The sequence below is a fragment of the Schistocerca nitens genome, chromosome 5 (assembly GCF_023898315.1).
Source record: "Schistocerca nitens isolate TAMUIC-IGC-003100 chromosome 5, iqSchNite1.1, whole genome shotgun sequence".
In the NCBI taxonomy this organism is placed as follows: domain Eukaryota; kingdom Metazoa; phylum Arthropoda; class Insecta; order Orthoptera; family Acrididae; genus Schistocerca; species Schistocerca nitens.
In genome coordinates, this window is record NC_064618.1 from 629704569 (window position 1) to 629719318 (window position 14750).

The 14750-nt window shown below is 43.1% G+C and overlaps 1 protein-coding gene across 1 annotated transcript in view; it reads left to right on the forward strand.

Moving 5' to 3' along the window:
- Positions 1-1229: 1229 nt before the first annotated feature.
- Positions 1230-14750, forward strand: part of LOC126260626 (outer dense fiber protein 3-like) — a 52444-nt gene continuing 38923 nt past the window's right edge. The window contains exon 1 of the mRNA XM_049957965.1: positions 1230-1338. Coding sequence (XP_049813922.1) covers positions 1230-1338 — 109 coding nt within the window. The remainder of the gene's footprint in view (positions 1339-14750) is intronic.

The following is a 14750-nucleotide window of genomic DNA, read 5'->3' on the forward strand; positions in this document are numbered from 1 at the left end:
TGATCCTTTCAAGTGCCATAAACGATCTGTTTCATCTTGGTTTAGAAAAGACAAAGACATTCAAAATGAGAGGCTTTAGCGTTATTCCTGGGGAGAAAATGTGCCCAGCCGGTATCAAACTTATTAATGAAAAACAAGCAAGTGACGACTCATCACCAGGCTATATAAATGTCAGTAATGTGAAGTTACAGACTCCTGAAAAATCTGTGCTCGATACTAACTTAACTAGCTTGGTAGCATCTCCTGCAAAGCTGCATTCAGTTGCTCGCCATAGTCAGTATGCAGCACCCAAACGAAAATTGGAATCAGCAGCTGGGGCTCTGAAAACTAAAATTTCACATACATATCAAGTTGAGCTAGCTGCTGATGCAATGACTATCCCTAACAGTGATTTAACAGAACTGGAAGAAAAGGCAAAACATCATGATGAACTCATGGACGAAATCAAACAGAAAATTGAATATGCAAATAATCGTGAAAAAATGCAGTTACCTACTCTCGTGCCACCAACTTGGGCTCAACATAATCAGTTCCAAATTTCACGTCTCTGAATATTTGGTACGACAAGCAAGAGCTCTTTTAACGGAGAAGGGTATTTTACCGATGGCTGAGCAGAAAAGGGGAAAGATGTAGCCACATGATTAAGTGCAAAAAGTAAAAGAGTTTTTATTTGGATGACGAAAACACAAGAATAATGCCTGGGAAAAAAGACAAATTGAGTACCAGCAAAAGTACCTATGAACAAAAGCGTCTTATTTTAAGTAATTTAAATGAACTGTATTCTCTCGATAAAATTTATCCTGAAGACAAAGTAGGATTCTCAAAATTTACTTCTCTTCGATCAAAACAGTGTATACTTGTAGGATCATCAGGAACACATACCACATGTGTGTGCGTGGTGAAAATGTTAAATTGCTTCTAAATTCCATTTCTATTCAAAGAAAACGTACCAAAATCTAATTAAAATAATAACATGTGATATAAATAACTGGGCCTGTATGCTTCGTCTGTGTGAAAAATGCCCCACCAGTTCATTGCTTCAAACCCACTTAGAAAATGAAATAGAAGACTATGATCCTGATGAGGTGGTTCAGTACAGTCAGTGGGTATCAACTGATAAAATGACGTTAAGTGTTCAAATCACTTCTCTAACAGAATTATTTGACACCCTAATTTAAAAACTCACTTCACACTCTTTAATTTCTCAATCACAATCTGACTATCTGAAAATGGAGAAGGAAACACTTGATGAAGGATCAGTGTTAATTTTAATGGATTTCAGTGAAAATCTCAATTTTGTTGCTCAAGATGAAGTTGGTATCACCACAGCAACAGGCCGTACTTATTCTCTGGGCAAAGAGTCCCCAAAGTTGGTGGAAGAAAAGTGGTTCTCATACAAAAAATTATTATCTAAGCATCAAAATGTCTCGTCACTTGTGTAGTTCTGAATCAACTTGAACGCAGATTGCAGCACCAGCATTTTGTGCAGTGTTGACAATATTGGCTTTTGAAAAATGCTTAAATATTATGAACAAAACGCAATGTATTTTTACATTGAGTTAATTTGGTTATGGCAGAGGTAAGATAGTGTTCATATGTCATGTAATGTAAAAGTTTCCCTATATTTTTAATAATGTGTAATTTTGTTTCATATATTACAATTTTTGTTCAATTTGGATATTGTTATGTTGACTCATGTTGTTAATGTCTCTTGGGTAGGAATTGTATTTCCCTCCAGGATATATATATATATATATATATATATATATATATATATATATATATATATATATGGCACTGGGAAAAAAATTATATCTATATATATAATTTTTTTCCCAGTGCCATTCATTTCACAAAACTGACATTTTGTGTAATAAGACTTTATTATTTATAGATCACTTTCTAATTTTTTCATTGTTTTCCAGAGGGGGGGGGGATTGTCCAAAATATTTTTTCTAATTCAACAATAAAATTAATTTGCAAAAAATTGAATGGATAATTCAAACATGTTTTCAGAAACTACGTGTCAGAAAGAATATTGAGGGGGAAAAACTGTCAGCATACCATTTGTTGTTTAAAAACTGCTGCCAATTTCCGAATTTTTACAGTTTGCTTTGAAGTAACGCATTGAATCACACTTTCAGTAACTGCTACCAACAGAATGTAATAAAGCAATAAAAATTGGCAGAAGTTCATGATATTAGATACAAAAGCAGTATATAAAATCCCAGTTAACAACTAGATAATGGGTGTCATGGCCTGGATGGTTGGTTCGTTTGTGGGATTGAAGGGACCAGACTGCTAGGGCCATGGGCCCCTGGCCTGGATGACTTGACATGGAATGACCCTTTTAATTCTTATTAGTCCAGAGATCAGTGAAGTATTGTAACCATTCTTTTGCAGACATGGGACTCAAGGTGATGTTATTCTCCTCCTAGATGATCAATAACTTACATGTTCTGTATCCTCTCTCTTGTTTCCCATGGAGATCCTGCAGGAAAGGGTACTGGTCAAAAGTAGAAAAAAATTTTCGGAAACAAATATTTGCTGATAATATGGGCAGTTTTACTTGTATTCACAACTGTCAGTAGTCGGTGAACCTGTCTTCTTGTTCAGGTTCACTGCTGATTCCTTACTGACTGTGTTTGTCTCTGTACTTAGTCCTCCGACTGTGGTGCAGTTTACTCAAGTTTTGGGCTTGCTGAGATCGTCGTTAACTACAACCCACGGTATTTCAACTAGGCACCAGCCATTCGTTCTCAGATGAGCCATCGAAGACTGAAGAAGACTTCCCCGTCTCGTAGTTTATTAGCGCGTTATATGCATTCCTCGCTTCCATTAAGACATTGGTGGCTGACCACACAACCCGGTGGGCAGCGCCCTCGCTTGTGGAATTTGCGGAACTCAGCTCTCCTGAGGGTTGTCGTTCGCCGTTGCCGTGAGCGTACTCTGTCTTCTATGTCTGAGCAAACCGTGGAAGTGATGGAGTCCCACACATTATCCAACTCGTAGCCGTTATCACAATTCTTCTTATGTTCTTCAGTGCGTGTTTCCACGCGTTCTTTAATAATGGAGTCCCAAAATGAAGTTGCTGTGGTCAAAATTACTGTTTTATCATACTCCATTGAATGTTCGGTGGAGATACAGTGTTCAGCAACAGCAGATTGGTTTGGTTCCATAAGATGAGTACAGCTTTGAAGTTCAGTGTAGAGCACGTGGTTGGATATGTGTAAGCCGAACGACATTGTCAAGTTATTTTGTAGACTCCAGACTTCTGCAGCTAAAAATAATTCGTCACTGATCCCAGGAGTTCTGACATTTTAGAAAACCACTTTAACTTGAGATTTCTGGAGGATTCTTGTTATCTTGAATTAAATAGTGCCAATAAAGGGAAGAAAAGCTAGGGATTTTGCCGGCGTACTGGCCTCTTTATCCACTTCCTGTCTTTTGTCTTTAATTTGCACTCCGTCTTCAGGCCACAAGTGGCCCATTGGGACCATCCGACCGCCGTATCATCCTCAGCAGAGGAAGCGGATAGGAGGGACGTGTGGTGAGCACACCGCTCTCCCAGTCGTTATGATGGTTGTCTTTGACCGGAGCCGCTACTATTCGGTCGAGTAGCTCCTCAATTGGCATCACGAGGCTGAGTGCACCCCCAAAAACGGCAACAGCGCATGGCGGCCCGGGTGACCACCCATCCACGTGTCGGCCACGCCCGACAGCGCTTAACTTCCGTGATCTGTCGGGAACCGGTGTATCCACCACGGCAAGGCCGTTGCCTATCTTTAATTAGAGTGGCCTGTTAATCTGCTGATTAGAATATCCATTTTCTCTGAGTACTGTGTTTAGGGGGCTGACCTCTCAGGCAAATTCAGTGGATCGAAGACTATGTGAGCTGTGTGTCCAAGTGTTTTAAGCACACTCATAGTTTGCGACGAATGATGACAACTTTAGGATTGCAAATACAAACTGGTACGAATGGATGTACGATAAACTGAATGCTTCTTCTTCTTCTTCTTCTCCTCTTCTTCTTCAGTAGCTCTACAGCCCTTGGTGAGCCTTGGCTTCTTCAACAATCTTCCTCCACACTTCTCGGTTATTTGCTGCTTTTTTCCACCCCCGGACTCCCATATTGCTGATATCCATTATTACCTCATCGATCCATCTTCTTCTAGATCTCCCTTTTCGCCTAACTGAATGGATCATACCTTTCATCATTTTCTTTGGAATTCTATCCTCTGCCATTCTCTCCAAGTGTCCTAGCCGTCGTATTCGCTGTGATTTAACAAATTTTACTATGTCCCTGCCTTGTATTAACTCCTGTAATTCAGCATTGTAGCGTATTCTCCAGCCTTCTTCCTTCCTTATTGGCCCATAGATTTTGCGTAGTATTTTCCGCTCAATGCTTCTTAGAGCATTTTTATCGTGTTCTGTCAACGTCCATACCTCTGAGCCGTATGTGATAACTGGGCGGACTAGGGAATTATATATTAGCAATTTAGTTTTTCATGTAACAAGGCTACTTTTGAAAAGCTGCATATTTGCAAAGTAAGCTCTGTTTCCTGCTTGTATTCTTTCCCTTATAGCCTTTCCAATACTGTTATCATTTGTTATTAGGGCTCCCAAGTAGTTAAAAGAGGACACTCCATTGAAGCATTTCCCATTGATGTTTAGGTTTTTAGGGGATTCTTCTGGCCTCAGATTGTGACATTACCATATATTTTGTTTTGTTTACATTTACTATGAGGCCAATTTTTAAGGCTTCTGTTTCCATTGCCCGGTATGTTTCTAGGAGTGTATTGGTATTTCTTCCTACTATAGCAATGTCATCAGCGTATGCACATATCTGGCTAGTTTTCATAAATATGGTGCCTCTTTTGTTGATTTTATTTACTGCACTATGCAGGGCAATGTTGAATAGGACAGTGGAGAGACTATCCCCTTGCTTCACACCTTTATTAAAGTCAAAGCTTTCACTTGTTCTGCTAAGGACCTTTACTTTTGCTCTTGTCTCTGTCATTGTCATTCTGATTAGTCTTATTAATTTAGCACATATACCAACTTCTTTCAGTACTCTGTATAGTTCTTGCCGATTTATGCTGTCAAAGAGAGCTTCAGAGAGACATTATTCTTTCGTCTAACCAAGACATCCAAGAAAGTCAAAGAACCATTTTTCTCTATTTCCATAGTGAAGCAAATGCTCTTATGAGTGGAATCAACTTGATGTAATTACTCCATTAATTTATCTTCTCAGTGACGGCACACTATGAAAGTATGCTATGAAAGTATCGGCTACATACAAGAGGTGGACAAAAATACGAAAACACCAAAAACTCAACCATGCCTAAAACGGGATAGAAACACAGCTGGTAGCTATTCGAAACGGTTTCCAGTCGTCTCGGAATGGATAAATAGAGGTCTTGTACGATTTTCAGGGGAATCTTATATAGTTCTTCCTGCAAAATAGTGTCACGTTCAGGTAACGAGGATGGAGTTGAATAGCGATCAAGCACCCATCTCTCCAAAGTTGGTTACATAATCGTTAATAATATTGTGATCTCGCGACTGTGATTACTAGGGTAAATACGGCAACTCAGATGAGTGATCACAAAACCAATTCTGGACAATGCGAACTGTGTGAACGGAGGCCTTGTGGTCTTGGTACACAGCATCACCATTGAAGAACAAACATTGTGCCATAGGAGGGACCTAATCAGCCGAAATGGTCATATAATCCTTGCCAGTAATGCGACCTTGCAGAGTAACCATAGGGCCCATGGAATACCAAAATAGCGTTTCCCATATCATCACCAAACCCCCGCCATGTTTCACTCTTGGGACGTAAACTAAGCCAAAAGTTGGGAGCAGTGAGAAACAAGAGTCGTCCAGCCCAGTGACATTCTCTCACTGCTCCATAGTAAAAGTTTTATGGCTCCGGTGCCATGTTTTCCTGTTACAGGCATTGGCGTCACTGATTAATGGTTTTGGAATGCAATCTTGCCCAGCAATTCCCAACTTTGTGTTGTTTTGGTGCTGAGAGGGTTCGGGAGTGCGACATTCAGTTCTGCAGTAACTTTTGCGGCTATCGTCCTCTTATTTTTCGCCACAGTCCTCTTTCTACGACCTTCCGTAACGATCACTCAGCACATCCTTTCGTCCGCGTTGCGTCTTAGCGGATGATGCTTTTCCGTTTCCTCTGTGCGCGGTGCGAACCTTCTACATAGTGCTCTTGAAACACCAAACACTTCGGCACCCTTGATTACTGGAGCTCCCATCATACGAGCATCATCGATTTGGCCACGTCCGAATTCACTTAGCTGCGACATAATGCACTCGCAACTAAACTGAACACTGTTCTCACCACGACTAACACTTGAGGACATTGCACAGATGCCGTTCGTGATCAAACACAACAGTGCAACCTGCAGGCTTAGTTAGCATCTGCGTTCATGTTCAAGCATACATTTCTGGCGGTGTTTCCACATTTTTGTCCAACCCCTGTATCTTCAAAATAGATTTGGTTTAAGGGTCGCAGACGCTGTGATGCTGTTGTCATACAGAGTAAATACTACAGTTTCCTACATCAGCCATTCTGCACGTATCGTTCCGATGCTGTGCTGGCATGCGAACAGCATTAGAAATTCTATGGAGTGTGGACAATGTAAACAATGAAATGCCGACCTATTGCTCCTCGCGGTATTCTTCTGTGATTTAGCTAACGGCGTTAATCGACAGGACATGTCGTGTACGCCGAACACCATCCTCAGCCACGCACACCTTCCGACAAAGATTTTGAACGGGATGTTCTGGCTCGTAGGCGCGTAATCATTAGCGACAAGGACGAGGAGTTGCGATAAACCTAGCACAGTTCGCACGCCGGATATGAAGGAGCGAGTCTTTTGTCGAGTAGATGATGATCCTGAAACAGCTGTGCGAAGAACTGGAGCTTATAACTGCACAAAACATAATCGTGAGTGGTCAGCTCTGCACGGGCAGTATGGCTGTTGTATCCATTCGTTTACAGTGCAGTCTCTCAGAGTGTAATACCACCCTGCCAGACTATAGTTCTGCCAATGGATTCTAAGCGAGAGCGATGTATATACGCAGTTCACAGTTGGAACTTCATTTACAGACGACGCGGGATTCACGCAGAATGAGGTAATAAATTACCCCAATAACCTCGTATGGGCAGATGCAAATTCTCGAGCGATCATGGAAGCAAACTATCCGGTCCGACTTAATTCTGTGCGTGGCGGGAATTTTAGGGCACAGACTCACAGGGATGGCCGCTGTGACCGAGCGGCTCTAGCCGCTTCAGTCTGGAACCGCGCTGCTGCAACGGTCGCAGGTTCGAATCCTGCCTCGGGCATGGACGTGTGTCATGTCCTTAGGTTAGTTAGGTTTTAGTAGTTCTAAGTCTAGGGGACTGATGACCTCAGATGTTAAGTCCCATAATGCTCAGAACCATTTGAACCATTTAGACTCACAGGTTCGCACACAAAAATAAACAGGTGTTGTTAATAACAAAAAAGTAAAATATTCGAATGGCATATCTGGTCTGGAGTCCCCTTCGGCCATTTCACCCGCTTGGTGCAAGTCTTTTTATTTGACGACTTGCACGACGGTGATGATAAAGACAAAACACACACACACACACACACCGCTCCGACTGGCAAAAAATTGAAACTGGAGCCCCGTGACCGAAAGTCAGCAATGAAAACCAAAAAACCACGTTTGTTACCAATTTATGACCCATAAAATTTGCCGCTATTGGAGAAAGCTACCCTTACAGAAAGACAACGGATATGATTTATTGCACGAAGGGGCGCTACACGTTTTTTTTTCGCATCGTGCGACAGTGCGTAAGATAAACGTTTAAGTAGCGGTTGATTAAGCGAGGACATCTAGCAGCATGGCCCCCCGGTCACTGATCAGTATCGTTGGCTACGCAGATTTTTAGAGGCACTGGTGTATTCTACTCCCACTGGCATCGTGCACGCGTTATACAAATGTGTGAACCGTATAAGTGAGCAAATCCGAGGGTTGCCACGTACGTTCCCATGAGTCCATAATTCAAAAGGAGGGCTGAAGGATGTATAAAGATGTGTTTACACCTGTACAGCTTGGAGCTCATCGGCGTGCGGGTGTAGCTTGCCTCACACGGAGGTAGATGCGCCCAGTGTGAACACAGGTGTGAATGGAATCACTCGCACGCACATGTGGAGGAAGAGGCATTGCACCTACATGCGTGCCTCTAATCCCGTGTGAGGCGAGCTACAGCCGCAAGACGAGGAGCCGCAAGGCGCACAGGTGTAAACGCACCTTAAGACTGCTCAGTAACCACAAGGAGCACCTCTTGTAGTGTCAATAGGTAGACAGCTACCATAGGACAAAGTGACCCATACCTCAACAATTATTTGGTTTCGGACATATGTTTATAGGACTTTTTCTAGGTTTGATTAGAGCTGTCCTATTTGAATGTGAGAAACATTTTAACACCCTGTATGTGATTCATGTGTTTGACCCAAGTCTGTCATTTAATAGTCCTTATTTCTTCTCGCTTTGGTTATTTTTCTTTTATGGCTCCTTTCGTTTTAATTCGTTGGGTTTTGCAACACTCGAAGACAAGATGCTTCCTTTACTTCAAAAGGTATCAGTATCTTGGTTACAAATTTTTAATCCGCTATTTTTATATCATTTTACCTTTCCCAGAGTTTCGTGTGCTAAATTTGTTACACTATTCTTAGAAGTCCTCTCATTCCGGAGTTATGTTGCTATGTTTCGGTATGTTTTCCGTTATACTGGCCAATCTTGGGCGATAAGAGATATTTGCTACTTTCTTCCTGCAATAAGTGAAAGAAAATAGCAAACCACATGATATTTCACCGAATTTAAGTAGGAATCAAACCTTAGCGTCATACACTGCTCAGCGCGATACTGAATTTCATTTGGTGGCGTTAAGGAAACGCGACGCGGTAGGTATACTATACTGAGGTGACGAAAGTCGTAGGATATCGAAATGCACATATACAGATGGCTGTCATATCGTATCCATAAGGTATAAAAGGGCAGTACATTGGCGGGATTGTCATTTGTACTCAAGTGATTCATGTGAAAAGGTTACCGACCTGATTATGGCTACCAGACAGGTATTAACAGACTTTGACCGCGGAATGTTAGATGGAGCTGAATGCATGGGATATTCCATTTCGAAAATCGTCATGGAATTCAATATTTCGAGTTCCACAGCGCCAAGAGTGTACCAAGACTACCAAATTTCAGGCCGTACATCTCACCACGGACAACGCAGTGGCCGACGGCCTTCATTTAACGACCGAGAACAGCGGCGTTTGCGTAGAGTTGTCAGTGCTGACAGACAAGCACCACTGTGTGAATTAACCGCAGAAATCAATGTGGAACGTACGAGAAACTTATCCTTTAGGACAGTGCTGCGAAATTACGTGTTAATGGGTTATGGCGTATCCGTTAGGACAGTGCAGCGGAATTATGCGATAATGGATTATGGCAGCAGGCGACCGAGTTGAGTGTCTTTGTTAATAGCACGACATCGCCTGCAGCGCCTCTCCTGGGCTCGTGACCATATCGGTTGGACCCTGGAACGCTGGAAAACCGTGGTCTGCGCAGATGAGACCCGCTTTCAGTTGCTAAGAGCTGATGGTGGGGTTCGAGTGTGGGGCAGACCACACGAAGCTATGGACGCAAGCTGGTGATGGCTCCATAATGTTGTGGGTTGTGTTTACGTGAAATGAACTGGGTCCTCTGGGCCAAATAAACAGATCATTGACCTGGAATGGTTATGTTCGGCTAAATGGAGACCGTTTGCAGCCATTCATGGAGTTCGTGTTCTCAAACTGCGATGAGCCACAGTTGCTCGCGATTGTCTGAGGACATTCTGGGATATTCTAACAAATGATGTGGCCACAGGGATCGACCGATATGGATCTTATCGAACATTTGTGGGACATAATCGAGAGGTCAATCCTGCACCACCAACACTTCCGCTATTATGGAAGGATGTACAGGCAGCATGACTCAGTATTTCTGCAGGGGACTTCCAAGGACTTGTTGAGTCCGTGCCATGTCGAGTTGCTGCATTACGCTGGTCAGAAGTAGGCCCAACACGACATGAGGAGGTATCGCAAGACTTTTGTCATCTGAGTGTATATAAGTGTAGCAGAAGCGTATGGGGAATCTTTCTAGTGACACTAAGGGCCGCAAATCGCAAAAGTCACGGCCATAAGCCACATTGACAAAGGGCAGACCGTTATGAGTCGGTGCTTGGGAATGAGCATCTCGGAAGCGGTGATGCTGGCCGGCTGTTCGCGAGCTGCTGTCGTGATCATATACGGAAAGTTTTCGAAGGGCAGTGAGACCATGAGTCGGCGACGAGGTGGTGGACGTCCACGCCTAATGACAGAACGTGGACGTCGGAGGCACCGCTCCGTAAAGCGATCTGCTGCAGATCTGACGACATAATACAATGCCGGTGCAGGCACAACTTTCTGGGGGCACACCGTTCAGCGAATATTGTTGATCATGGGTGTCCGCAACAGACGACTACATGGGCCATGTTGACACAACGATATTGTCTGTCACGAGTGCAGATGATACAGGATTATCGAGTTGCGTTCGTGGATCAATGAAATTTCATCTGGTCAAATTATCATGTTTCTTGTATGTCGATGTTCTTGTTCGAATACGTCGACATCCAAGCGGACGGCTGCTTGAAAAATGTATTGCGTCACAAGACACAAGCTGTTGGGGGGTGGTGGTGGTGGGGGGGAGGGGGGGCTGAGGAGTGAGGAGGGGGGGGGGAGTATTGTGCTGTGAGGGACATTCACCTGGACTTTCATGGGGCCTGTGATAGTAATCGAAGACACCGTGACAATTGTGGGCTACATGAACATTATTGCGAATTACCTGGATTCCTTCATGGTCGATAAATTCGCCGACGGTGATGGAATCTTCCGTCAGGATAACTGTACGTGTCAAAAGACCAGAATCGTACTACAATGGTTTCAGGAGCCTTATAGTGAACGTAGTTGATAACTTGGTTACCAAAGTGACGCATCTTACTACCTCACCTTATTATATCCTCCACAGTCCTTCGATCTCGACGACCTCTGCATACAAGACGTTCAAAGAGACAGTAATCAAGTGTACGAGGGGCGTTTAAAAAGTCCGTGCAAAGTTCGAGAGATGACAGCACCGGCGCGTATCGAGATCATGTTTAGTTAGTAGCATCATTGGAAAGAACGCACAAAAAGTTTCAGCCATATTGGTCTATTTCTTTGTGTATGGCATTCGTGTGAATCAAGGAAGTCGAGTGATTGTCAAAATTTCGTGTGGTGATTAAAAATTACTTTATGAAAGGTAAAACGCCTCAGGAGACTAGAACAGTTTGTAAGTGATTTCAAAAGTTCCGGAGTGGCCATATGGGCACAAGTGATGCTGAACGTTCTGGACTCCCTGTGGAGGTTACGACTCCAGAAATCATTGATAAAATCCATGCATGATATGGTGATGGATGACAGAAGAGTTAAGGTGCGTAAGATTGATAGTGGGCATCTCGAATGAACGGATGCATAATATTTTGCTTTAACATTTGGACATGAGAAAACTATCCGCAAGATGGGTTCCGCGATTGCTCACGCTTAACCAAAAACTGAATCGTGTGAAGTGTTGCAAGGATGGTTTGCAGCTGTTCAGGAAGAATCCACAGGACTTTAAGCGTCGCTTCGTCACTGTGGATGAAACATGGATACATTACTATACTCCTGGGACCAAACAACAATCTTAACAATGGGTTACCAAGGGAGAATCTGCACCCTAAAAGGCGAAGACCATTCCTTCGACTGGAAAGGTTATGGCGATTGTCTTTTGCGATTCGCAAGGGATAATCCTCATCGACTATCTGGAAAAGGATAAAACTATTACAGGTACATATTATTCATCGTTATTGGACCGTTTGAAAACCGAGCTGCAAGAAAATCTCCAGTGATTGGACCGCAAAAAAGTCGACAGTGCACCAGCACACACCTCAGCAGTTGTGGTCGCAAAAGTAATGGAAAAATGGAAATAGGATTCCAACTCGTTTCAAATCCCCCCTATTCTCCAAACTTAGCTCCCTCGGACTACTATTTATTCCCCAATTTGAAGAAACGGCTGGCGGGACAAAGATTTTATTCAAACAAGGAGGTGATTGCAACAGTTAATTTTGCAGACTTGGACAATTCAGCACCATGTGGATAGTGGCTGTGAAATACGTTGCGAATAGAGCTAGTAGCAAAGAGGTAATGAATTTCAATGTCATGCATAATGTGACACTTTTTCACACATCTCAGGGGGGGCATGATTTTGACATAGTATCTGCTCAACAATGTGTGGCAGCAGGATATAATTTTGAGGTGCATTTAGTGGCATATGTGGATAACATCTGCGAAATTTATTGCTAATATAGTTCGTAGCACAGGAATAACATATTTAAACGTCATGTGTGTTCACCGCGATGTCGCCAAACACGGATGCGACCATCATGATGCTATAAACAGAACCTGGATTTATCCGAAAAAATGGCGTTTTGCCATTCGTCATGCATGATGCGGAAGTTTTTCACGTATCTCATTGTTTATGAGCTCATATCGCCTAAACTATGATAGGTAGGCTTTTGTTAGCCCAACAACAATTGTTTGTACCAAATCGTTTATATAGATAAGGACCAGCAAAGGGCCTATAACAAAACCTTGGGGAACGCCTGAAATCACTTCTGTTTTACTCGATGACTTTCCGTCAATTACTACGAACTGTGACCTCTGACAGGAAATCACAAATTCAGTCACATAACTGAGACGATATTCCATAAGGACGCAATTTCACTACGAGCCGCTTGTGTGGTACAGTGTCAAAAGCCTTCCGGAAATCCAGAAATACGGAATCAATCTGAAATCCCTTGTCAATAGCACTCAAAACTTCATGCTAATAAAGAGCTAGTTGTGTTTCACAAGGACGATGTTTTCTAAATCCATGATGACTGTGTGTCGACATACCGTTTTCTTCTAGGTAATTCATAATGTTCGAACACAATATATGTTCCAGAATCCTGCTACATGTCGACGTTAATGATATGGGCCTGTAATTTAGTGGATTACTCCTACTAACTTTCTTGAGTACTGATGTGACCTGTGCATCATTCCAGTCTTTGGGTACGGATCTTCCGTCGAGCGAACTGTTGTTTATGATTGTTAAGTGTGGAGCTAATGCATCAGCATACTCTGAAAGGAACCTAATTGGTATACAGTCTGGACCAGAAGACTTGCTTTTATTAAGTGATTTAAGTTGCTTTACTACTCCGAGGATATTTACTTCTATGTTACTCGTGGTGGCAGCTGTTCTTGATTCGAATTCTGGAATATTTACTTCGGCTTCTTTCGTGGGGGCATTTCGGAAGGCGAAACTGGCGGTACGCTCACATGCTCCCATAATCTGTTTCATTGTCTGCCGTATGTGGTGTTAGTGCACCCACACATTTGTCACTAAGCGCTCCTCAATAAAGTAACCATGACCGCTTACATCTGCCATGGCTACAAATCAAAACTCGATTGCGACTGGTAAAAACGTAAACATGAATCCCAACAGATGATTTCTGCAACTGATAAGAAGTAACATAGATACCAACCTACGTAATAAATATTGTACCGAACAGGTTGCCTGAGTACGAGGATTTCCTGCCCTCTCTGAACACTAGTTACGTGTACTATACACTTAAACTGTTCATCGATAAATAACAATATGGAATTTAGTTTGCTGCCTAAAGGCCTATTCTAACGTGTGTGTTGTTTTCTGTGCACATATCGTTACTCTTAAATGACATACTCTGTACTAAAACATTGCTCCTTTTGTCTGAATTGTTAATAACCTATTTACAAACCCTCAAAAAGAATTTAAAATAAGATCAAGCCTTTTTGTAGATCCGCACGAGATTCTCCAGGTCGCGTCCATCGTTTCCATCCACGAGACTATTCCAGAGTTCATCTTGGTCTCTGAGGACTGTGTATTAGGTTCGATGTCACACTACCTCTGCTCCCCTGAAAGGTTAAGTGCAGACTCTCATACCTTCCTGAGATAGTAAGAAACGCTCTAATTATGGTCTAGGTGAAAGGAGGATGTCGACATAAGACAGATATAAAACCTCGTTGACAAGGTGGCGGGATGCTACTTCATCAAGACGTGGGAGTCTGCACTCCGAATGCGATGAGAGCAGAGGTGCTGTGTGGTCGAGAGCAGAGGCGGTGTGTGGTCGAATCTCGCACAGACCTCGAGATCCCCACGAGATTCCCCAGGGCGCGTCCATCGTTTCCATCCACGAGACTATTCCAGAGTTCATCTTGGTCTCTGAGGACTGTGTATTAGATTCGATGTCACACTGCCCCTGCTTCCCAAATAGGTTAAGTGCAGACTCTCATACCTTCCTGAGATGGTATGACACGCTCGAATCATGGTGTAGGTGCCATTTTTCTGAGAAAATGTTGTAAAGGAGGATGTCGACATAAGGCAGATATAAAACCTCATTGAAAAGGTGGCGGGATGCTACTTCATCAAGACGTGGGAGTCTGCACTCCGCCTGCGACTAGAGGAGAGGCGGTGTGCGGGCGAATACCACACAGACCATCAGCCCTCGGATCACTTTCAGCGGCGGACACTCACGAGCCGCTGGGAGCGGACCCATTGCT